This window comes from Hibiscus syriacus, unplaced genomic scaffold (assembly GCF_006381635.1).
Source record: "Hibiscus syriacus cultivar Baekdansim isolate YM2019G1 unplaced genomic scaffold, ASM638163v2 tig00110303_pilon, whole genome shotgun sequence".
Classification (NCBI taxonomy): Eukaryota; Viridiplantae; Streptophyta; class Magnoliopsida; order Malvales; family Malvaceae; genus Hibiscus; species Hibiscus syriacus.
This window is the reverse complement of record NW_024062672.1, coordinates 2,305,945-2,331,183: the sequence shown is the minus strand read 5'-3', so window position 1 is coordinate 2,331,183 and position 25,239 is coordinate 2,305,945. Positions and strand designations below refer to the sequence as shown.

The 25,239-nt window shown below is 36.1% G+C and overlaps 2 protein-coding genes across 2 annotated transcripts; both read right to left on the bottom strand.

Annotated features, from left to right (window-relative positions):
* Positions 1-1,253: 1,253 nt before the first annotated feature.
* Positions 1,254-13,700, bottom strand: LOC120116885 (phospholipid-transporting ATPase 2-like). The gene is made up of 12 exons (XM_039137273.1): positions 13,365-13,700; positions 6,233-6,354; positions 5,309-5,380; positions 4,622-4,732; positions 4,115-4,257; positions 3,420-3,516; positions 3,162-3,271; positions 2,915-3,079; positions 1,951-2,105; positions 1,750-1,830; positions 1,494-1,614; positions 1,254-1,414 (listed from the first exon to the last, which is right to left on the bottom strand). Exons 1-12 carry the CDS (start codon positions 13,698-13,700, stop codon positions 1,254-1,256), a joined length of 1,674 nt encoding a protein of 557 aa, XP_038993204.1.
* Positions 13,701-20,094: 6,394 nt separating this feature from the next.
* On the bottom strand, positions 20,095-21,966 carry LOC120116884. Its single transcript, XM_039137272.1, has 4 exons — positions 21,849-21,966; positions 21,465-21,713; positions 20,765-21,338; positions 20,095-20,446 (listed from the first exon to the last, which is right to left on the bottom strand). Exons 1-4 carry the CDS (start codon positions 21,964-21,966, stop codon positions 20,095-20,097), a joined length of 1,293 nt encoding a protein of 430 aa, XP_038993203.1.
* Between the last annotated feature and the right edge of the window lie 3,273 nt (positions 21,967-25,239).

Genomic DNA, 25,239 nt, shown 5'->3' with positions numbered 1-25,239 from the left:
ATTTGTTTCTTTTAAACTCGGAAGGATTAAAATATATTTATAAATTATGTAGGAATGAATAAATGCATAATGGTAAGTTTTTTAAAGAGTTAAAAAGTATAAATATAAATATTATATATGGTAATATCGCATAATTTAAATTAACTATTAAATATTTAATTAGATTTAAAATAGAATACAATAAAAGAAATTTCATGTATAAGCGTCAATAAACCAAAATCATATCGTACATAATTTACATATGGTCACTACAATAAAACTGTACATTTGCGGTGTTTTTTATACCTATAGCGGCGTTTTTAAGCGCCGCAACAAACACATGCGGCGCTATAACAAACGCCGCAAAAAGCACCGTTGTAAATAGCGTCGCTAAAGTTCGCGGCGTTTGGTAACAAAAAACGCCGCAATAGGTAACGATATATAGCGGCGTTTGTCCAACAAACGCCGCAATAGGTGTTGATATTTGGTGGTTTTTTCCAACAAACGCTGCAATATGTATTGATATTTAGCGGCGTTTTTCCAACAAACGCCGCAATATGTGTTGAGATTTAGCGGCGTTTTTTCCACAAACGCCGCAATAGGTGTTGATATTTAGCGGCGTTTTGTCCACAAATGACGCAATAGGTCTTGATATTTAGCGGCGTTTTTCCCACAAACACCGCAAAAGATCTGGTATATAGCGGCGTTTTAAGATACAAACGCCGCTAATTACCTCTCTATAGCTAAAAGAAATTGATTTTGCAAATTAAAACTAATTTGTCAAATGTTGTTTTCTACTCTTTTATTACCCAAATTTAACCTGTAGCATTTTCCAATAAACTTGACATCGATAACAACAAACTTAAAATCCATAACAAGAAAAATGAAATCCATAATAATAAATCAAAGTTTACATTAACGTAAAATATAATGTAGTTCAACATTATTAACTATAATAAACAATAATATCTAAGATATTTTGTTTCTAATCTTACACATTCTTCAAAACTCTTCGTCACAATGAGGCGCTTAAATTCAAAGAGATAAATCCAGTTTATATGGGAAAACAATGATGCAGAGCTAGTATCGTCCTGTCATTTCTTGCACAGATATTTTGCTTCATGAGGTCTTACTCCAATTGGCATGCCACTTGAAAAGGCCCCATCCATGGCAATGCAAACCCGATCTCTAGTTTCATATCCAAATAAATCATCAGTTTATATGAAAATCCATTATATCTTACGTTAAAAAGTTAACAACACATTTCTGCATGGTCAGTCCCAGCAGTCAACAACACGAAGTATTTGCAGGCATGTGGAGAGATGCAAGAAATGAGAACTTGAATAAATGTATTTGTTCAATCCAAGCAACAAATCATACAAGTAGCATAGTTTCAAACATTTAGGAACCATGAAAACTAGTCCTTCCAATTGACCTAGATATTTGAAACAACATAAACAGCCGAACATGTAATTCACACAATGAATTGAAATTTATGTAAATGGTTAACCTACCAGGGGAAATAAAATTGCAAGAAAGGGCGATCTGTATGGCAGTATTCTGCTTGTCTCCGGTCAGCATCCAAAAATTTATTCCTGCTTTCCTGAGTGTTTCAATTGTTTCAGGTACACCATCCTAAAACAATTAAAAATAAAATAAAGGGACAAATGTTAACATCCAAAATACATTCCATGGATATAATGTATATTTGACTTAAATATAAATGAAAAAGGTTTTATATGCAAGTTGGATTTAATAGCTCAACTTTACCTGTAGACAGTCTTCTATTGCAGTGACTCCAAGAACCTCAAACTCATGTTCTAATCTTTGGCAAACCTCAGCAATCCTCCACTGCAGAATGTGTTGATAAGAGGAACTGAGTCACTCATCACCAAACTTGACCAAAAGTGTGCAATAAGGTAAAACATAAACAAATGGAGAACACAAAAAGATCATTAGATAGTACTTCACCTCCCTGTCAACTAATGTGCTACTAGCCTCTTTGAACATCAAAGACCACTCTTGATACTCATCTTCTTTCAATTCACGCCAAGCTAAGCATAAAGTACGTAGCCCCAATTGAGCATATTGTTCTACCACTTCAATAAATGTTCTTGTTTGTTGCCCTGGAAAGGTAATGATTATATCATATAGAAAACCAACCGATTCAGTCACTAATATCTATTGTCCTTTTAAAAATTACCTTTTCTAACATGCAATAACAAGAACTTATATCGGTGAATCTCAATACATTACAAGCCCCACAAAAACTTTCCAATCATTAAAAAATATAAATATATTAGCAAGCCAGCATGATGAGGGGTAAGGCAAGTTTATGATTCTTGATGCATGATCCAGAATTATATACAAAAGCGGGGGAAATCAACTAGGAAAACAGTCAAAGTCCCATAAATGTATAAAGTAATAGCCCAACAGCATCAAGACCCATAATGGAGATAACCTGTGATAAAGACAGAAACAACAGAAGCCACCATAAGAAACCTTTTTAGCTTCTAAAATTTAGTAAGTACTTCTCTGATTAGAATGAGGTCCCAAAAAGGATATTAAAGAAATTCCAAACCTAAAAAATATAAGTTCATGAAAATGAAATGACAAGAATGAGACTTGAAGTTGAAACAAATATATAGGTTAACATGGACTTAACTACAAGATCCAAACCTCCAACACCCCATCCTCGAATCGATGCACATGGTCATTGTTCAAGGCAGGATAGCAACAGTTATTTATGCCAGTAAGCCAAAGATATTCCTCAAAGAAAAAAGGCGATCCGTGCACATAGGTGCAACAATCATCAAAAAATTAAATCATGCAGACAAACAAGAATCTAACTGCCAATGAAATCAACCATCAAACAAATAGATTGAAGTTAAAAATAATAACATGATGAGCAAAAGATTGAAAAAAAAAACATTACCATCATAAGCATAAGGGAGAATTGCTTCATCTGCACCTTTTGACAAAAGTAAAATTTTTCCGTTCTGGCAATCTTTAACAACCACTGACATTCTTTTCCTATCAGAAGTGAACTCCAAAATTTCCAATAGTTCATACTTAATTATTGAACCATTGAACCTGATCTCTGTACGGTATTTAATACAGGAAACCATAAATAATCATCCTAGCGATCAACTTCTTTACATAAAAAAGGGACGGATTTTTACCTAGAATATTTGCATTCTTATTGGCATAAACCATATGCAATTGAGCAGCAGCATTAACAAGAGCATCTTCATCATGAGATTGTGCCTTGTACAAGATGGCTCCGATTTTGCTACAGATGATAAAAACAGGTCAGGATGATATGTATTAGCAAATGTATGCAACAGAATTTTTGAAATTAAGAACAAAGTTATGACACTGTTATGATCTATCTCTAAATTGCAGCTAAAAGATTCTACCAAGATAGAAGATAGAATCACCTCTTTATAGGAATAACAATATTACATATAGCCATAACTGTGACAAATTGAATAACGTCAAGAGAGCTACCAGCAACAGCATTAAGCAGCTTATCATCTGTGCACCCGTGGCAAAATCAGTCATAATCATAGTTTACATGAAAATGTCTTCAATATTTGGAAACCAAAAGAAACTCTAACTGATTTAAAGATCCTCCGAATGAATTTCAAACTATTTCTAGCAAAATAAGAATCATAAAATATTAAGAATACTGAGCTCATTTATCTAAAAGCATGCAATTTGCTTCAAGTCATTATGTTATTTCCAAGAATAAAAACTAAAACCATAAAAATTAACTTATTAAAGACTATTTGAAATGATAAATCAGAATTTACAAGAGCTATGAACTTGAAGCAAAATAAGGATGTTAAAGATGAAATTTGTATTCTCATCTTAAACATAGAATTTACGGCCCACGGGCAAAATAACTTATTAAACTCCATTCCCAATTTTGGACCCCCCTCAATTATAAAATATCAGCTTTCATTTGCAAGATATAAAAAGTCAAATTGTCCCTGATTATTTCAAGCAAGACAATTTCATTCAACAGAAATGAAAACCTAAAAAATGGATTCAATGAGAATATGAACCTAAAAATGGATTCAATGAGAAAAGATTAGGTAATGAGCAAGAAGGTGAAAAATAGATAACGAACCTTTCAGCGCATCACCACTCTCATTTCCATAGAAAACGCCATTAATGCAGCATCTTCTAAAGATCATTCTATTTTCAGTTAGTGTTCCAGTTTTGTCAGTCATTATGTACTCAACTTGTCCAAGGTCCTCACTTATTGCTGTGCTGCCACATAAAAACAAACCAATTTTATCAAATATATACATTCACTAAAATCTATGGCAGAATCCAACCATGTAGCTAAATAATTGCATATAATTCTTTTCAAAAACAACTCCTATATAACAAAGTTTTAGTTGTAAAAATAAACTTAATAATATAGTAAGGAAAAAAAGAGAGAGGTAAGAGTTGTGAAAAGTAAAAACAAAAGGGAGAAAGATAAACAAAAGGAGAGTTAAGTGTGCCAAGTCATACAAGACTCAAACATTTGAACAGATAATGTTCAGTTTGAGTGACATCAACTTAGCTACCAGCTTTGTATACTAAGAAGGGCACTCCAACTAATTGATTTCTTGGAAAAAATACTTACTTCGTTGCATGTGAAGGAATACCAGTCTCATAATCTATCATCTCAGAATCCCAATCAATAAACTTTGCATATAAACTTTTCACAAGATCCAGAGAGACCTGCAAAAAAAGGCTTGATGGTTAACAAGATAAAATATCTGAGAAAGAACTCAAATATGGAAATAAAATCAAAAATTGAAGCAAATAAACAAGATTAGAAGCAAAAATTAAAAGGATATTTAAGATGAAGCTTATATTCTCATCTATTCGAAACCTTACTTCAAGTAAAGAAACCAATCATCTCCCAACCACCGAACCTAAGAGTATTAGAAAATAACCCATTAATCCAAGAGATTTTAACTTGGACCATCAGTACAAGGACATGTGTCTACAATAAATTTAAACTAGAACTAGTTTCTGACACCCACTTGGATTTCTATTAACAATCAAATGATTGAACAAAACATTCTACACTTGTCCTACTAGTCCTAGTACAATCAAATGAAACTAAAACATTTCTACATTGGTAAAGTTGTAATGCATTCCTAATCATATTATAATCATGCCATAATTATTATTATTATTTTAAACTCAAAACTCACATCACTGTTGCTGATATTATAATCGTAGACTATCAAAACCAGAAGTAAATAAACTCAAGAAATACGAAATAAACGGTTTCTGAAGGAATTTAAAAGCCGAATTTTACCATAGAGCTGCAGAAATTTGGAAGCCATTGTTGCGCCTTGTGCCTGCAGAGAGAAATGGAAGAGAGAGATGTCTAAAAGCAATGAAAGAGGGGAATGAAAAGAATGGAGATATCTGGGTTGAATGTAAGGGGAAGATGGATCGAACAATGGAGGTCGAAGGATCAAAGGATGATAGTGGATGCGAAGAGATAAAAGGGAGGGGAGATATATTTCGATGCCCAGACTGAATCTATGAAATTAGGGTTTTGTTTCGATATGTTAAAGTAGTTTTCAGTAGCAACATTTTTTTACGTAAACGCCACTAGGTTATATGACAATTGCGGTGTTTGGTATTAAAACGCCACTAAAGTACGAGTCTATAGCGGCGTTTGTTATTAAAACGCCACAAAAGTACGTGTCTATAGCGGCGTTTGTGTAAAAACGCCACTAAAGTACGAATCTATAGCGGTATTTGGTATTAAAACGCCACAAAAGTACTTGTCTATAGCGGCGTTTGTGTAAAAATGCCACTAAAGTATGAGTCTATAGCGTCGTTTGGTATTAAAATGCCACAAAAGTACGTGTCTATAGCAGCGTTTGTATAAAAACGCCACTAAAATACTAGTTTATAGCGGCGTTTGTATAAAAATGCCACTACATTACGATTCTTTAGCGGCGTTTTTATACAAACGCCACTAAAGTATAATATTTTGCGGCGTTTGTTCAAAACGCCGCTATATGTAAACAATTACCGGCGTTTGCAGTAAAAACGCCGGTACATCCGCCGCTAAAAACTATTTTTGCTGTAGTGGGTGAAAATTATACAAAAAGCTAAAGAAATTGAGAAATTAGGCGTTATCAGAGATTCACGTTGGGTTAAATGGTCCAAGCCTCCTAAGAGATATTGGCTTCTCGATACAGATGGAGCATGCAGCCACTCCTACAGAATAGCTGCGGCAGGGGACTCATCAGGGATGACAAAAGCAACCGGTGTATAAACTGTTTGTCCACATGACTCTCCAGATGGAAGAAGAAGAAGAATACTATTTGACTGAATTGTCGTCTCCTTCACGAATGAAAATGAAACCCTAAGATTTTAAGAATAATTACTATTTGCCTGTTTTAGAAAAGAATGTTAAAGATTTATTTACCTGCTGAAGGCAAGTTATATTCGTCATTATTAAACTCATGGGATGGCAATGATTGATGTTTCTTGCTGAAGGCAACAGCCAAGTGACAGGTAAGCATGTTCATACTTTTATGGAACGACCTAAGACAATCTAGACAAAGGTTGGAGTTGCCCTTAACAGTGAGTCGAAGGGACCTTTTAACCCATCGGTTCACCTCACACGATCTAGACAAAGCTTGGAGTTTGCATTTAAGTACCCATTGATTAAGACGAATCCTCTTTTTAAAATTTAAAATTACTAAATATCTTTATTTTTTTATATTTTTTTATAAATTTAATTTTATTCTTTTAAAATTTTATAAATATAATCTTTTTAAAAAATTTAAAATTTATTTTCTAATATAAAATTTTATGTTTGTATTCACATTTAAAATTAGTTATTCGATAATAATTAGTCTCGGTAAAAAACTAAATATATTTTCATTTCTTCCTAATTCGCTCAACCCTTTCTCCGATTTACCAGGGTTGTACTTGGACTCATAGTCTTGGTTTCTTTGAGATCCAAGTAAATTGAATAACTAGAAACGAGTGAAGTTCTACAGTGTGGTAAACTTAAAAACGGTTAAAATAAGGTGTTATCGATTTTATTATTGTTTAAATAATAAAATCGGTAAAAAGTATCTAAATTTTTTCTGGTAATTACCTAAAATATTATGTTAATCCGGTCATTTTTTAAGCCTAATAATGTTTCCGGTATTTTTTTTTCGAAAATCCGGTAAAAACACCCAATAATAACAAAATCAATAGCGCTTAATAATGTTTCTGGTAATTTTTACCGGTTTTATTATTTAACACAATAACAAAACCGATAACGCCTTATTTTAACCGTTTTTTAGTCTACCGCAAACTATTAGAATATAATATTATTTAATATATTATTGAAAATGACATTCTGTCGTAACCGATTTCCGGCGATACGACGAGTCTCGACTCATTTCGTGAAAACCCGATTTTGTAAAAGAAATGTTTCGGAGTCGCCATCGACCTTTTGGGTTAGGTAGGCCGAATACCCAAAAATCTTCTTTTAAAAGAGTTTTTTTTTAAGAAAAAAACCTCATTTTAAAAGATGCATCGATCCACGTATAACCAGAAATTCACTTTTAATAAAAAAAAAGTTCGGGGGTCGATTACGTGTGGGGAAGGATTAGCACCCCCACAACGCCCAAAATTGATACCCATCGATTATATATTGTCTCTAAATAGTAGAAATCTAAGAATTCGAATATATATTTAGATCGCGATTCCATTATTCCTAATTCAACCATACAAATATTATAGAACAAAAATTCTAAGGAAAAATATAAATATTCTCTTATTTCCAATTGAAGAGAAAATACTCCCTAAAATACTTTAGGACGAATATTTCTCTTCCCAACTGAAATAAAAAGAATATAATAATTTTTCCTAAGGATTCCATATAAAAAAAATTATTCTACCAAAGAAAGAAATTTAATTTATTAATCCGAATATTATTAGAAAAGATAAGGGATACTCAATAATTTAAAAACACCGAGACTTAATCTCTAATAAAATTAGCAAATTGTCTTGATAAGTTTAAAATAATGAATATTTCCTTTTCCCCTCAAAACTAATTAATTTTAAGTACAATCAATTTTTTAGCTTTTTCTAGTGGGATATTTATTTATTTTAAAATATCGAAAAAAGGACATATAGTTGTTTTAAGACTGTCCCTTCTTAATATTTTAATACACATAAATACTACCCTTAATCCAATTATGTAATCGGTTAAGTTATGCTAATGAGACTTTTAAACAAAATAAAATATGATACATTGAAGCACTTAGAGAAAAAATATAAACACGTGTATTAAAAGAACCATTTTAAATTTATTTTTAACTTTATATTACTTTATAAATATATACATATTTTCTAAATATTATTAAACATAACACATGATATTTATTCTAAAATATAATAAAAATATAAAATAAAATTTTTCTATCATGCTATAATATTATATACAAAGTAATATATAATAATACAAACAAAATAAATATATAAAACATAAAACATACTTTAATGGTAAAATAAATAATATACATATGAATCTACTTACTATATGGTGACAAAAAAATATATATAATAACCTTAGGATATTAAACATTAATAAACAAAAATCATGGCATGAAACAAGAACATAACCAAAACAGAAGCACTATAATCATAATAAAACCATAACTATAGGATTAAAATGGAATATCATAAATATCAGCACCAAATTTCGAAAAAAAAACATACAACAGAGGACTAAATTAAAATAATACAAAACCATGCATCTAATTCGTAAATCTTAGAAAATAAAAGGAAATGGTGACTAAATTGCAAAAAAATCTAAAACTAGGAGGACCTGTGACACGATTAAACCTGAAACTAATAACTAAGCATGAAACACACTAAAATTGGGGACTTAAAGCATGATTTACCCCAAAAACTAAAAATAAAAACATCTCCCCTTTCCAGAATAATATTTGCACGATGGTTTTCTTCCCCCACTTTCATTTCCCTTTCCTCTTCTCCTTCAACTCATGGTGGCTACTCACCAAAGAAACAAAACGCCCACCATCCCGGCCACCCTACATGGGTGGTCCTTCTCTCGTCGAAACCCATCGCCTCGTCGAAACCCAATGCCCATAAACCCCGATGAAAACCCATCCGAGCCTCTTCGTCCATCATTTGGTCGAGAGGTCCGAAACTAAAAAACCACCACCATATACGGCGGCGCCGATGCCCGAACTTGACTAACCCGACTCCTATCACCTCCCCTACGACCCTATTCACAGAGGAGCACCACAAACTCAAGGTACTCTTGCTCTTACTCTTCTACTTCTAATTTATTTTTTGTTTTGTTTTGTTTCTATTATCTTTTAAACAACAAAGAGAAAACGATTAGGAAAAAAAAACTACCTTCAAAAGGGCTCTTGTATTTCTGCTTGAAAAAAAACCGAGAGGAAGAAGACCCTTGATATATTTTTTTTTCTATTTTTCGGTCTGAATAACCGAGAGCCAGATCCCCCCTCTTGTTACATGCTTTTGGTTCTTATAACCAATTTTACATAGCTAAAAACGATAAAAATAATCCTAGCTATATTGTGGATCCACTGTGTTAATAATGAAGTGTTTTTAATGCTCCGGATATTCCGGGGTTTGTTGATATCTCTGCAGGAGGCTTGAAAAATGGCGGTGACGGTTGAAGGCATGAGGCTGCTGTTTGGTGGTAGGGGTGAGGCAGTAGCAGGGCATAGCCTACTGTAAGTTTGGTAAAATATTGATGCGTACAGCTGCCCCTCTTTGCTCGTTGCTGTGGAACAGGAATAGAGCAAAGACATAAAGCACCAATTTTTCTTCTGATCGGACCGTCAAACACTCGAGCTCCAAGTTCTTCTTATCGGGTGAGTTCTTCTCATTATGAACTCTTCGCTGGGGACGTCAATCCAACTATCTTCTTCGATGGTTGACTCAAGGTGATGTTGATCCAAATCCTTATGTGATGGATTTAAGTGAAATGAAAATGTTGATCCACCTCATTCTGTGATGAACAAAATGTTGGTGTTGTTCCAACTCCATATGCGATGGAAACAAGTTAAGGTTGAACAAGTTCTTCTCATTACGAACTTCTTTCCTCTCATCGGATAAGTTCTTCTCATTATGAACTCTCCACTGAAAATGTTGATCCTTCAAGCGAGGTATTGTTGATTCGAAGTGTTGTGAATCGAGCAATAGGTCGAACAAGCTCTTCTCATTATGAACTTCTTCTCCCTCTGTCAGATGAGTTCTTCTCATTATGAACTCTCCATATGAAATGTCATTCCCTCAAGCGAGGCGTCACTGATTCAAAATATAATGAATCAAGTGATAGGTCGAACAAGCTCTTCTCATTATGAACTTCTTCTCCCTTTATCGGATGAGTTCTTCTCATTATGAACTCTCCATTTGAAGTGTTGATCCCTCAAGTGAGGTGTTGTTGATTCAACTCCATATGCGATGAATCGAGCTAAGGTTGAACAAGTTCTTCTCATTATGAACTTCTTCTCTTTTTTTTGGATGAGTTCTTCTCATTATGAACTCTTCTGGAAATGTTGATTCACCTCCTTCTGGTGTGAATTTGAAAGGAACAAGTTCTTCTCATTACAAACCTTCTCCTTTAGGACGAGTTCTTCTCATTATGAACTCTTCTGGAAATGTCGGTTCACCTCCTTCTGGGTGAATTTGAAAGGAACAGGCTCTTCTCATTACGAACCTTCTCCTTTAGGATGAGTTCTTCTCATTATGAACTCTTCTGGAAATGTTGGGTCACCTCCTTCTGTGGTGGATTTGAAAGGAACATGCTCTTCTCATTACGAACCTTCTCCTTTAGGACGAGTTCTTCTCATTATGAACTCTTCTGGAAATGTTGGTTCACCTCCTTCTGCAGTGGATTTGAGTTGTTGTTAATATCCCTGCATTTCTGTCAAAGCATTTCAATGAACATGAATGTGTGAGTATGCTCCTATTTATAGATGCCTACTGATGTATGCATGATGTTGTTTTAATATGGTGAGCTCTGTTGTCATGCAAATATTCAATTCAAATGCGTCATGTGATCCTTCATTTGCGTTCCACACTTTGCTTGGGCTACTTTATACAAGTTCTCATTTTTCTCGTTCCCATACAAATCCTTTTTCGCTTCCATTTGAACTGCTCATCTCTGTCAGGTAAATAATTTATTGACAAGATTCAGTCTTAGCACACACCAAAATATCATTGTTTTCAATGTGCTTTTCGAGATTTCAGCTCACTTGCATTTTCCTTGGCCATGTTTTACCCTACACTCTTCGACTATATACACGAGTAATAGGGTCCTGACTTATTTTAGACTCTATGTAGTGGAAATATTAGTTCAAAGTAATACCAAGAAATCTTTTATTTTCTTTTTAGTGCCATGTCAATCTACTTACAAGATGTTTATGTGTATGTACAGAACGAATAGAATTGGGCTTGAAATAACAAACTTCGAATTTACTGACAAGGAATTGATTTTACAAAGTGATGGCAATCATATAAATAGTGGAAATTTAGAACTACAAGTCAGATGTCCCTATAAGTCACTAGCACGAGTATTCCTGAACCAATCCACTTGATATAACTCGGAGCATTGAATTGAGCTTCTGTCTGGAGGACTTCAAGGGTTGCCAGAATGTCTGTAGACGTGAAGCTTCTCTCAAAATATCAGACTGTCGAGAGGGTTTATCTGCCTGATGTCTAATCTCAAAATACCTTTGAGCCGCATTTTCAGGTTTTCAACTCAAAGCCTTCCTTTGGTTTCAAGATGTCCTTTGTGGATTTTCATCTCGAACCCTCCTTTTTCTTTTTTCCTTTTCCTTTTTTCATTTTTTTCATTTTTTTTCTTATTTTTTTCTTTTTCACTTTTTCATTTTTCCATTCATTTTTTTTCAAGCATAGTACTTCTTGACAGAATCTGAGTTTACCGGATTTCTCAGTTTTTTTCCATCCATCTCTGCCAAAATCAACGCTCCCCCAGAAAAGGCCTTATTGACAACATATGGACCTTCCCAATTAGGCATCCATTTCCCTCGGAAATCTTTATGAATTGGCAGGATCTTTTTTAGCACCAGATCACCCTCTCGAAATTCTCTTGGATGAATCTTCTTATCATGAGCTCTCATCATCCGTTTCTGATACATCTGACCGTGGCAAATAGCTTTTAATCTCTTTTCTTCAAAGAGATTCAACTGGTCAAACCGAGCCTGAACCCATTCAGCTTCATCCAACTTCACCTCTTTCAAAATTCGAAGTGATGGGATTTCCACTTCCACTGGCAAGACTGCCTCCACCCCATAGACTAAAGAGAAAGGTGTTGTCCCTATCGAAGTTCGCACTGTAGTTCGATATGCATACAAAGCAAAGGGTAATTTGTCGTGCCAATCTCTATAAGTATCAGTGGTCTTTGTAATGATCCTCTTAATATTTTTATTTGCTGCTTCCACTACTCCATTCATCTTTGGACGGTAAGTCACTGAATTAGAATGTTTTATCTTGAACTGAGCACAAAGTTCTACCATCATTGTGTTATTCAGATTGGTGGCGTTATCTGTGATGATTCTTTCTGGCAGCCCATACCGACAAATTATCTCTTTCTTTATGAATTTGAAAACTGTAGATCTCGTGATATTGGCATATGAGACGGCCTCAACCCACTTAGTGAAGTAATCAATTGCCACAAGTATGAAGCGATGTCCATTCGAAGCCTTTGGTGTAATTGCCCCAATGACATCCATACCCCACATAGAAAACGGCCATGGTGCAGTCATCACGTGCAAAGGTGACGGAGGTGTATGGATCTTATCTCCATAGATTTGACATTTGTGACATCTTCTTGCGTAATCAACACAGTCTGAATGCATAGTGGCCCAATAGTATCCGTATCTCATGATCTTCTTGGCCATAGAAAGCCCATTTGCATGTGTTCCACATATCCCTTCATGCACCTCTTCAAGTATACTTCTTGCTTCTCGGGCATCCACGCATCTCATCAAAACTTGATCACTACCCTTTCTGTACAAAACTTCCCCATCCAAGATATATCCAACAGCCATTCTCCTTATTGTCTTTTTATCAATCTCAGACGCCTGTTGTGGGTAAGTTTGATGCTTGATGTATTGCAAGATGTCATAATACCATGGACGACCATCTACCTCTTCTTCTAGGATATAACAGTGTGCCGGGGTTTTATATATTTGCATTTTAATTGGTGTCATGTCAGTTTTTCTATTTGCTTGAAATATTGCAGCCAGTGTGGCCAAAGCATCTGCCATTTGATTATCTTCTCTAGGGAGATAATTGAAAGTGACATCTTCAAATTCTTTTACCAATTCAAGGATCAATCTTTTGTATTCCACTAACTTCGGATCTCTTGTTTCCCATTCTACACGCAATTGGTACACCACCAGTGAGGAATCTCCATATACTTTGAGCTCTTTAATTTTCCTTTCCATGGCCGCTCTTAACCCCATGGCACAAGCCTCATATTCTGACATATTATTGGTGCACAAGAACTCCAATATGCTTGTAAAAGGATAGTATACATCTTCCGGGGAAATTAGTACAGCTCCAATTCCTCGTCCTAAAGCATTGGATGCCCCATCAAAATATAACCTCCAAGACTTATCATTTGAAACTGTTTCATCCTCGATTGTGACGCACATCAGATCTTCGTCAGGAAAATTAAAGTTTAAGGACTCATAATCATCCGAGGCACGACTTGCAAGAAAATCTGCTATGACACTCCCTTTGACCGCTTTTTTGTTTACATACACAATGTCAAATTCTGATAACAACATCTGCCACCTAGCCAATCTACCAGCTAGAGCCGGTGATTCCATCAAATATTTCAATGGGTCAAGTTTGGATATCAACCAGGTAGTATGGTACAACATGTATTGCCTGAGCCTTCTGGTAGCCCATACCAAAGCACAACATAACTTTTGAATTGGCGGATATCGGATCTCATAATCTGTGAACTTTTTGCTCAAATAATAGATGGCTCTCTCTTTCCTTCCAGATTCATCGTGCTGCCCTAACACACACCCCATCGAATTCTCAAAGACCGTTAGGTAAAGGATTAATGGTTTACCAGGGACTGGTGATACCAGAATTGGAGCATTGGACAAATATTTCTTGATTATCTCTAAAGTATTTTGGCACTCGTCATTCCAAACTTCGGGGTTGTTCTTTCGAAGCAACTTGAAAACTGGGTCGCATTTCTCAGTTAATTGCGAAATGAATCGAGATATATAATTTAACCTTCCCAGAAAACCTCGAACTTCTTTTTGTGTACGAGGTGGTGGAAGATCTTGAATGGCCTTTACTTTGTCCGGATCGATCTCAATTCCTCTTTGACTAACCACGAAGCCTAAGAGTTTCCCTGACATTACCCCGAAGGTACATTTAGTTGGATTGAGTTTCAATTGATATTTTCTCAATCTTTGGAAAAGTTTCTTCAAGTTTTGAATGTGTTCTTCTTCAGTCTTGGATTTGGCAATCATGTCATCTACGTACACTTCAATCTCTTTGTGCATCATATCGTGGAAAAGAGTCACCATAGCTCTTTGGTAAGTTGCCCCAGCATTTTTCAAACCAAATGGCATCACTTTATAGCAAAATGTGCCCCACATAGTCACAAATGTGGTTTTTTCCATGTCTTCAGTGTTCATTTTGATTTGGTTATAGCCAGAGAAGCCATCCATAAAAGAAAACCACGAATGCCCAGCAATGTTATCCACTAGAGTATCTATATGAGGCAACGGAAAATTGTCTTTTGGGCTTGCTCTGTTGAGATCTCTATAATCCACACACATGCGAACTTTTCCATTTTTCTTTGGCACGGGGACTATGTTAGCGACCCATTCCGGATATTTTGCTGCCTAAAGAAACCCTGCATCAATCTGTTTCATCACTTCCTCTTTAATTTTTAACAGCATTTCTGGCCTCATTCTTCTGAGCTTTTGTTGAACTGGCTTACACTCAGGCTTTATTGGAAGCTTGTGCACCACTATGTTTGTACTCAACCCTGGCATATCTTGGTAAGACTACGCAAAGATGTCTTTGAATTCTCGGAGCATATCTATTAGGTCTCGTCTTATTTTAACTGAAAGTGCACTGCCAATTTTTACTTCTCTCTTTTCATCATCAGTTCCCAAGTTTATAATCTCAGTCTCCTCCTGGTGAGATAAGATCTGTTTTCCTCATTTTCCACCAGTCTTACTAGTTCGTTAGGAACATCACATTCTACCTCATCCTGACACTCATTGAGTTCTTCCAAACATATGGGTCGCTCAAAGTTTATCTCAGGATTAAATTTAGAAACATTCATGCTATTGATATTGTGACACCTGCAAAGGGAAAAAATTGAATCGAATATATATTTGGGAGGAGAGACAAAATTTATGAAATGAATGTAAAGGATGAAGAACAAAGAATGAAAATGTAAATAATGATGGCCATTTGAGAAACAAAAATATGTCTTTCATTGAAAGCAAGTAGAGTTAACATAGCTGCCCTTACAAAAAGATTCCTTAATACTCGCGGGCACAAGTATAAGGATTAGTTTTGGGTATTACTCTGAATTAATCTTAACAACTACAGGGAGATCCTCTGCAGTCCAATTTTTCAGCGTTTCTCCTGAGAAGCAAGGACGAATTCTAGCCAAATATTTTCCCGCTTTATCGTCCCCAGTTATCATGTTGATGACCAAACCCTCCATGGCTTCGTCAAACAAGTCTTTGTCTTTCATCTACTTTCCTTCATCAGTTGCTCTGGCTAACTGTTGCTCCATATCGTTCACTCCTCCAAACTTGAATGAGCTCTTTAAGGGAGGGAAAAACATACGATCCCACGGAATGTCCTCTCTTTTCAGTCTAGCTCTTCTTACTTCACATCTCCTCTTTAATTCTTTCTTTCTTTGCTGAGAATCAGGCTCAAACCCAAGCCCAAATCAGTCGCTCTTCATCATAACAAATTTGGTATGTAAAGTCCCCTGCAAGCATCTACCGAGACCCTTTCCAATTTTAGCTCCTTTTCCTAGAGTCTCTCGCACAGTCATCTTAGTGCACTCATATAAATGCGGGTGAGGAATCTTGTTTCCTTCAGCAATGAAAGTAGCGTTGACAAATTCTAAGGCTCTGAAGGAACACTCTAGGGCATTCTCATTGGTCTCAATGTAAGGGGTGTCAGTCGTCACGGAAGCAATGATCTCTTCCTCTGCCCCAATACTGATTAACTGGCCATCTGTCACAAATTTCAATTTCTGATGCAATGACGAAGGGACTGCCCCTGCAGAATGAATCCATGGTCTCCCAAGCAAGCAGTTATATGATGGGTTGATATCCATTACCACAAAATCAATATTGTAAACAGTTGGTCCAATCAATAATGGTACCTCCATCTTTCCAAGGACATCCCGCTGGGTTCCATCAAAGGCTCTAACAACATTTTGGTAGGCCCTCATATGTGAGTTGTCCACTGGTAATCTTCGTAATGTGGCCATAGGCATAACATTGAGTGCCGACCCATTGTCAATCAAAACACCTGGTAAAACATGACCATGGCAGTGGGTTGTGATATTGAGGGCTTTTACCGATCCCATTCCACCATCAGGAATTTCATCATCAGTGAATGTTATGTAATTGTCTGCAGCTATATGCCCCACAATTCGATCCAACTTGTTCACTGTTATATCCTCAGGCACAAATGTTTGATTGAGCACTCTAAGTAGAGCATTCCGATGTACTTCTAAATTCATTAACAGATCCAGAATTAAAATTCGTGCTTGTTGCTTATGTAGCTGCTCTACTACACTATACTCACTATGTTTTAAGAATTTCAAGAATTCTTGTGCTTGTGCTTCAGTTACCGACTCATTGATTAGTGGTAGGGGCTCATCATTAAATATCCTTTGCGGTACCACTGCAGCTTTTCCTTTCAATTTCCCATTGTCTGCTTCTTTTGATGTTTCAGGAGAGTAACACCTTCCACTTTTTGTAAAGTGCCCTACTTCACTCACTATTTCATTCTTCAAGCTGCTTCCTGGTGTTTTATCATTTTCTTCAGCTACTTTTGTTTCCTCTAGCGAACCAGGTCCCCTTATCATTGAAACACTGGCAGTGTAGTTCCAAGGTACCTTGTGGGTATCTTTAAACGGAAATGGTGAAGGGGCCGTGATAACAACTTTTGGCTTCACTGACGTGGAATTCATCGCAGATGGTCTCACAGTGATGACCACATGCTTATTTGTTTTATGCATTGGCTTGGAATTTTCGGTTGTGCAGACATCTTCTCCTCTTTTTTCCTCATCTTTCTCAAAGAATTCTATTTCCTTGTTGTCGATCAACTTTTGTAGTAACCCCCTAAATTCAGGGCAAAGTTGAATTTTGTGTCCTTCTTCTTGGTGATATTCACAATAATTTTCGCATTCATTGGGTTTTGGTTTAGGATCTTGTTGAACCATGCCGACATGATAAAGTTGTTGGAACACCCAAATGAAGGGAGATTTGATTTCATCAACATCTGTCTTCGTTTTTTTCCTATTCTCCTCATGGACTGCGTTTACACCTTTACCTCCATGATTCGGTAGTGGGTGTGTTGATACATCAGGTGAATCAAATTGCAATCCCCCAGTATTAATCAGATTTTGCACAACTTTTTTGAAGGCCAAACAGTTCTCAATAGAGTGACCAGTAATTCCATCGTGGTAATCACAATGTGCATTTACGTCATACCAATGAGGGTACGGTGGTTGCAGAGGAGTCAAACGATAAGGGCGCACCACATCCGCCTTTAACAACGAGGCGTATATCTCAGAGTAGGGTACTGGTAGTGGTGTGAAGGACATTCTCTCATTCTCCTTGCGAGGTCCCTTGGAATCATTTCTGGCGGTGCTCGTGTCATTCCTTTCATCTCTTGGTTGGGTTATTGTGACACTTTTTGAAGTATTCTTGTTGTATACATTTGCATTATTAACTTCGTTTTCTTTTTTCCGGTATACTGGTTTTTTTGAACTGGACCCATCAACTGCCTCGATCTTGCCACTCTTTATAGCGTTCTCGATGAGCTCCCCTGAGATAACTAGATCAGCAAAGTTTTTAGTGGCATTTCCAAGTAAATGCCCTAAGTACGGAGCCTTCAAGGTATTGACAAAAATTACAGTAGCTTCTTTTTCAAGTAAAGGGGGTTGGACCTGTGCGGCTACGTCACGCCACCTCTGGGCATATTGTCGGAAAGTCTCATTATTTCTCTTTTCCATATTCTGAAGAGTCCACCGATCAGGAACCATATCTGTGACATGGCGATACTGTTCTAGGAATGCCTTTGCCAAGTCTCTCCATGATTTAATGTGAGCCCTAGTTAATTGGTTGTACCATTTGGCGGCAGATCCTTTCAGACTGTCTTGAAAACAGTGAATCAGTAGCTTTTCGTCTTGTACATGGCCGGCCATCCTTCGGCAAAACATGGTGATATGAGATGAAGGGCATGTGGTACCATCGTATTTTTCAAATTCGAGAACCTTGAACTTCATAGGGATGATCAAGTCTGGTACCAAACTCAGCTCTCTAGCGTCAAACCCATAGAATGATTCAACCACTTCTACCGATTTTACCCTTTCTTCCAAATTCTTCAACTGTTGAGTTATTTCTTCATTGGCTTTCTCCTTTTCGGCTAACTCATTTAGATCTGGGATTAGGTGCTCAGTACTAAATTCTCCTAGCCTTATTCCTGGAACAGACTGATAGCTATTTGGGAATGTGGATCCCATTTATTGTTGTTGATTATCATTGCTGACATATGCATGAGATCGAGCTTCTTGAGGTATCGAAGAACGAGCAGAGATGTGTATAGGTGTGAAACCAAGAGGAGGACCAGATTCTGTTGTGATCCCTGGAGGGGGTATGGAATCTTGGTTAGAGGAGGCGGGATTTCCAGCATGACTCTTTTCAGCATGTTTCTTGAAAAGGTCCTCTAATTTCTGTAGCATATTCAGTTGTGAACTGGCAATGTCGGTCTCAATCTTTTCAAATTTACTTCTCATTTCTGCCTGCATGACTTTCTGCTCTTGCTCGAGACGGTCCAATTTGTCGTCCATCTTCTTACTCACTTTCCTGGTATAGTAAGAATGTTGCGTTTCTTTGTTGCTAACAGGGGCCAGGGTAGCTGCGATTGGAAACCTTATCGTATTATTTTGGTGCTTTTAATTAATGAATGCATGTCTTAATGCGAAATATTTAAAATTCATACATAAATAAATACAAATGAAGAATGAATGTATGCAAGAGGTATTGATCCAAAAAAGTTAATTGTCATAGAACAACTTCCATTATAACAAAAAGTTTTCATTACATAATAGTTCACTTCTACAGATACGGCTTAGTTTAACATCCATTGCAACAAAAAGTTTCATTACATAATAGTTCACAGATACGGCCTAGCTCTTCTATTAAGCTCAGCAATTTCACTAATCATCCACAACATCTTCTTCCCACACTTAGAAATCGGATTGATGTGGTGCTCGATGACCTTTGCTTCGACAGCTAGTTCTCCAATGTATCTGGCAACTTCACTCATCTGTATTATGGCCTCGGCTACCATGTTGCTTCTGGCTGCATTTTGTTCTTCATAGAAATCATTTGATTTTTGCCACTGTTCAGTAGTTCCTTGAAAATTTTGCTCTAGCTCATTAATTCGTACATTACAACTCTGCAGTGCACTTTCCAGATGTTGAATTTGCTTTCGCAGCAAGGCATTCTCTTCAAGACTTTCCTGAAGATCACTCGGTCCCTGAAGAATATTTTCTTGGAACAAGGATTCTTCGAGTTGTAGGATGTAATCACTGAATTCTGTGTTTTTAGCCCGACACTGAGCCAGATCCTCTTCAAGTCTTGTATGTCTTTCCTGCATCCTTCGATTGAGACTTCGTACTTCTGTATTTTTGTCTCCACACCTTTTTATCCAACCGTTGGTTGTCTCTTGCCTTGCTTCAAGCGTAGTATTGAAGTGTTGCTTTTCCAATTCCCATCTATTCCTTTCAGTATCTAATTCTTCGATTCTTTATCCTCTATCATCAAGTTCGACAAGCATGTTATTCATTTCGGCTTCAAATCCTCTGAACATGATGGTCTTCTCAGCCTCGAACCCCTCAAGAATGCTATTCTTTTCGTCTTCCAGTTCTTTGACACGATCTTTCTCCCTTTTTAATTCTTTCATAGCTTCGCGATTCTCAGCTTTATATTTTATGATCCGCTCCCTCTTAACAAGCTCAAGCTCTTCTACTTTTTGCTTCCCTTTCTCTAAGCTCTTGAGTAGACGATCGTTTCTTGCCTTCATACTTTTGACTCGATGTTTCTCTTCGTTTAACTCTTTGGTTAATTGTGCTGACGTTCTGCTTGACCCAACTGTGGACCTAGATTTTTGCAGCTTGTAGTAATCCTTCTTCAGATCTTTTAAATCCGATTCTATTTTTTCTTTTCTCACTTTTAGCATTGCAAATTGTGCAGCATGAAAGTCAGCATCGATACTCAACATGTATTTGTCTTGTCGCATCTGTTCCAATTCTTTTGACCAACCTTCTTTCTCTGCCTCGAACTCCGTTCTCAAGATCTCTACCTCTGATGGGACTATCTGAATTCTTTCTTCCATAGAGATATCCTCATTTTGGTAAGGTAGAGGAATATTTTCATTCTTTCTAGCATATCTCCACTCCTCATAATCTGGGGTCAACATCACTTTAGCTGCCCCAGCTCTAGTACGGAAAGTCCTTTTCCATGCTCTAACTGCCTGAAGGATGTTTTTCTTATAATTGTTTCCGTGAAACACGAATTCAGATGAGTGCAATCCAGCAGTGACTGGGACAAATTGACGGCCATCATATTGCCTCAAAACCAAAAGGGGTACGTACCCAATTCCTCCCCACAAACCAAGCAACATCACCCAATTGTAGTCACCACATTTATAGAGGAGTTCACTTTGTATTTGCCAAGGGGCGCGCCAAACAATGTCTTTGTCTCGTATATTTCTAAAGGCATCTATCCACATGTCTTTAGTGACTCCTTTTGGCCAATCTTGCTCGAGGAATTCTCTCAAAGGCGAGTAGCTGGTACTAAAACGATGATATGAAATCTTTTCAATTTTCCAAAAATGACTACGTATCCAGACATATAGTAGTTGTGCGCACCCTGAAAATCGACCACCTCCAAGTCTTCGACAAGCATTCAAGGATCGGAAGGTCTCTGCTAAAATCACAGGAGCAGGGTTGATTTTTTTTGGCAATTGTTCAAATAAATCCACAACTGCAGCTTCAATATATCCCAAGGCCTTCGGGAAGATGACTAAGCCATAAATACCCAGTGCAAAAAGATCAAATCGAATTTTCTCGTCAGGATGACTTTGAATAATTTCTTTAATAGCACTCCAAGAAATACCTTCGCTTTCGCCTTTTTGTTTGGTACGAGCAACCACCCATTCCTCGCGCACTCCCGCAATTTTTGCTAATTTGATTTTGAAGGGTTGAGTTTTGATGGACTTGGAATAAATCCGATTCTCTTGAGCCTCTTCTATGTGCAACAAAGCAATATATTCTTCGATGGTAGGAACCATATCTTCTTGATTGAAAGTAAAGCAGTTGTAACCTGGATTCCAAAATTGAATCAAGGCTCGGAGCAGCTCATCCTCTATGTCAACATACAACAGATAGGAAATGTCCCCATAACACTGGTAAAACTGCAGTTTCTTACTTGATTCCCATTTTTCCCAAATGTCTCGTAAGTCTTGGACGTCATTTCTTTTAAGAGAAATAGGAGCATAACCCAATAATTCTGACACATGATCGGCTTGCAAACTGTCCCCTTCTTGTCTTTGTAGTGCTTCAGACCACTGTCGTACCTCGGAGTTTTGAACAATTTGACTCGAATACTTTTCGTCCATTACTGAAAGCTTTCCAATTTGATGATTAACTAAAGATCAACACCCTCAATCTTGAATGCTGCAATGCAAATATAAAAAATGAAAGGAAACAAGAAAATGAAACGAGTTAGTACATGTAATGAGTTAATAAAATTTTGAAAAAAGAAAAAAAAACCCTACCCATCATGATAGCTACCCAAACATACTTTTTAATAAATAACAATCCTACCCAATCATGCTTTCTAACCCATATACTTAAAATAATAAGATAAACCTTAAACCGCATAATTTTCTAATTCACATGCATTTATAAAAATAAATTTAAAAAAAGGTTAGAGTTCATTTCTCCTTTGTGTACACTTATTTGGGTACCTATGGACAGAGTTTCGGCTTGGTCTTAAATCGGGTGGGTTTCTATGGTTTATTATATGCAGTGTTTCGGTTCTAAGAGTAAAGGTACTCGAATTGTCCTTGTTGGTGCCCCCTTGGGCGAGCCAGACCCTCAATCCTCACCCATTATAGGCTTAAGCGGATCGAGTTCAATTCGAGGGGGCACATTTCCCTATGCTTGACACGGAGAATAAATTCTCACGAAGACATAGGATATATGTACCCCGGAAGCTAATTGCTAGGTTTGACACGGAGAATAAATTCTCACGAAGACGTCGCTTTCACTCCCACTTAAAAGGAAGAGCTCATGTATATAGCTTATGTTATGCAATGCAAGTGTTGTGTGTGAGGAGAAATTATCAAACCTTTGACAAACAACGACACAAAATGAACTAAAGCGAATCTGAGACTTTAACATCTAAAAATTAATCAAATACACTCATTAGTATACAAAGATATTAAATAACAATTGAAAGGAATCAAAGGAATCGTAAATTAAATATAACCGAATTCTCAATTTCTAACTATAGACACCATATATAATCGATTTAAGGCTTGAGCCTCTAATGTCCCCAGCGGAGTCGCCAAGCTTTCGTAACCGATTTCCGGCGATACGACGAGTCTCAACTCATTTCGTGAAAACCCGATTTTGTAAAAGAAATGTTTCGGAGTCGCCATCGACCTTTTGGGTTAGGTAGGCCGAATACCCAAAAATCTTCTTTTAAAAGAGTTTTTTTTAAAGAAAAAAACCTCATTTTAAAAGATGCATCGATCCACGTATAACCAGAAATTCACTTTTAATAAAAAAAAAGTTCGGGGGTCGATTACGTGTGGGGAAGGATTAGCACCCCCACAACGCCCAAAATTGGTACCCATCGATTATATATTGTCTCTAAATAGTAGAAATCTAAGAATTCGAATATATATTTAGATCGCGATTCCATTATTCCTAATTCAACCATACAAATATTATAGAACAAAAATTCTAAGGAAAAATATAAATATTCTCTTATTTCCAATTGAAGATAAAATACTCCCTAAAATACTTTAGGACGAATATTTCTCTTCTCAACTGAAATAAAAAGAATATAATAATTTTTCCTAAGGATTCCATATAAAAAAAATTATTCTACCAAAGAAAGAAATTTAATTTATTAATCCGAATATTATTAGAAAAGATAAGGGATACTCAATAATTTAAAAACACCGAGACTTAATCTCTAATAAAATTAGCAAATTGTCTTGATAAGTTTAAAATAATGAATATTTCCTTTTCCCCTCAAAACTAATTAATTTTAAGTACAATCAATTTTTTAGCTTTTTCTAGTGGGATATTTATTTATTTTAAAATATCGAAAAAGGACATCTAGTTGTTTTAAGACTGTCCCTTCTTAATATTTTAATACACATAAATACTACCCTTAATCCAATTATGCAATCAGTTAAGTTATGCTAATGAGACTTTTAAACAAAATAAAATATGATACATTGAAGCACTTAGAGAAAAAATATAAACACGTGTATTAAAAGAACCATTTTAAATTTATTTTTAACTTTATATTACTTTATAAATATATACATATTTTCTAAATATTATTAAACATAACACATGATATTTATTCTAAAATATAATAAAAATATAAAATAAAATTTTTCTATCATGCTATAATATTATATACAAAGTAATATATAATAATACAAACAAAATAAATATATAAAACATAAAACATACTTTAATGGTAAAATAAATAATATACATATGAATCTACTTACTATATGGTGACAAAAAAATATATATAATAACCTTAGGATATTAAACATTAATAAACAAAAATCATGGCATGAAACAAGAAAATAACCAAAACAGAAGCACTATAATCATAATAAAACCATAACTATAGGATTAAAATGGAATATCATAAATATCAGCACCAAATTTCGGAAAAAAAAACATACAACAGAGGACTAAATTAAAATAATACAAAACCATGCATCTAATTCGTAAATCTTAGAAAATAAAAGGAAATGGTGACTAAATTGCAAAAAAATCTAAAACTAGGAGGACCTGTGACACGATTAAACCTGAAACTAATAACTAAGCATGAAACACACTAAAATGGGGGACTTAAAGCATGATTTACCCCAAAAACTAAAAATAAAAACATCTCCCCTTTCCAGAATCATATTTGCACGATGGTTTTCTTCCCCCACTTTCATTTCCCTTTCCTCTTCTCCTTCAACTCATGGTGGCTACTCACCAAAGAAACAAAACGCCCACCATCCCGGCCACCCTACATGGGTGGTCCTTCTCTCGTCGAAACCCATCGCCTCGTCGAAACCCAATGCCCATAAACCCCGATGAAAACCCATCCGAGCCTCTTCGTCCATCATTTGGTCGAGAGGTTCGAAACTAAAAAACCACCACCATATACGGCGGCGTCGATGCCCGAACTTGACTAACCCGACTCCTATCACCTCCCCTACGACCCTATTCACAGAGGAGCACCACAAACTCAAGGTACTCTTGCTCTTACTCTTCTACTTCTAATTTATTTTTTTTGGTTTTGTTTCTATTATCTTTTAAACAACAAAGAGAAAACGATTAGGAAAAAAAACTACCTTCAAAAAGGCTCTTGTATTTCTGCTTGAAAAAAAACCGAGAGGAAGAAGACCCTTGATATATTTTTTTTTCTATTTTTCGGTCTGAATAATCGAGAGCCAGATCCCCCCTCTTGTTACATGCTTTTGGTTCTTATAACCAATTTTACATAGCTAAAAACGATAAAAATAATCCTAGCTATATTGTGGATCCACTGTGTTAATAATGAAGTGTTTTTAATGCTCCGGATATTCCGGGGTTTGTTGATATCTCTGCAGGAGGCTTGAAAAATGGCGGTGACGGTT

What these genes read in the sequence shown, in the direction of transcription:
- LOC120116884 (XM_039137272.1), bottom strand. Translation starts at nt 21,966, where the DNA reads ATGGACGAAAAGTATTCGAGTCAAATTGTTCAAAACTCCGAGGTACGA. An exon ending in TCATGTGTCAGAATTATTGG is followed by an intron (nt 21,714 to 21,848) that starts GTTATGCTCCTA and finishes ATGTTGACATAG; the next exon opens with AGGATGAGCTGCTCCGAGCC. An exon ending in ACAAAAAGGCGAAAGCGAAG is followed by an intron (nt 21,339 to 21,464) that starts GTATTTCTTGGA and finishes GATATATTGAAG; the next exon opens with CTGCAGTTGTGGATTTATTT.
- LOC120116885 (XM_039137273.1), bottom strand. Translation starts at nt 13,700, where the DNA reads ATGTGCGTCACAATCGAGGATGAAACAGTTTCAAATGATAAGTCTTGG. An exon ending in AAAGATTGATCCTTGAATTG is followed by an intron (nt 6,355 to 13,364) that starts GTAAAAGAATTT and finishes TCATTCGTGAAG; the next exon opens with GAGACGACAATTCAGTCAAA. An exon ending in CAAATTTCTGCAGCTCTATG is followed by an intron (nt 4,733 to 5,308) that starts GTAAAATTCGGC and finishes TTAACCATCAAG; the next exon opens with CCTTTTTTTGCAGGTCTCTC.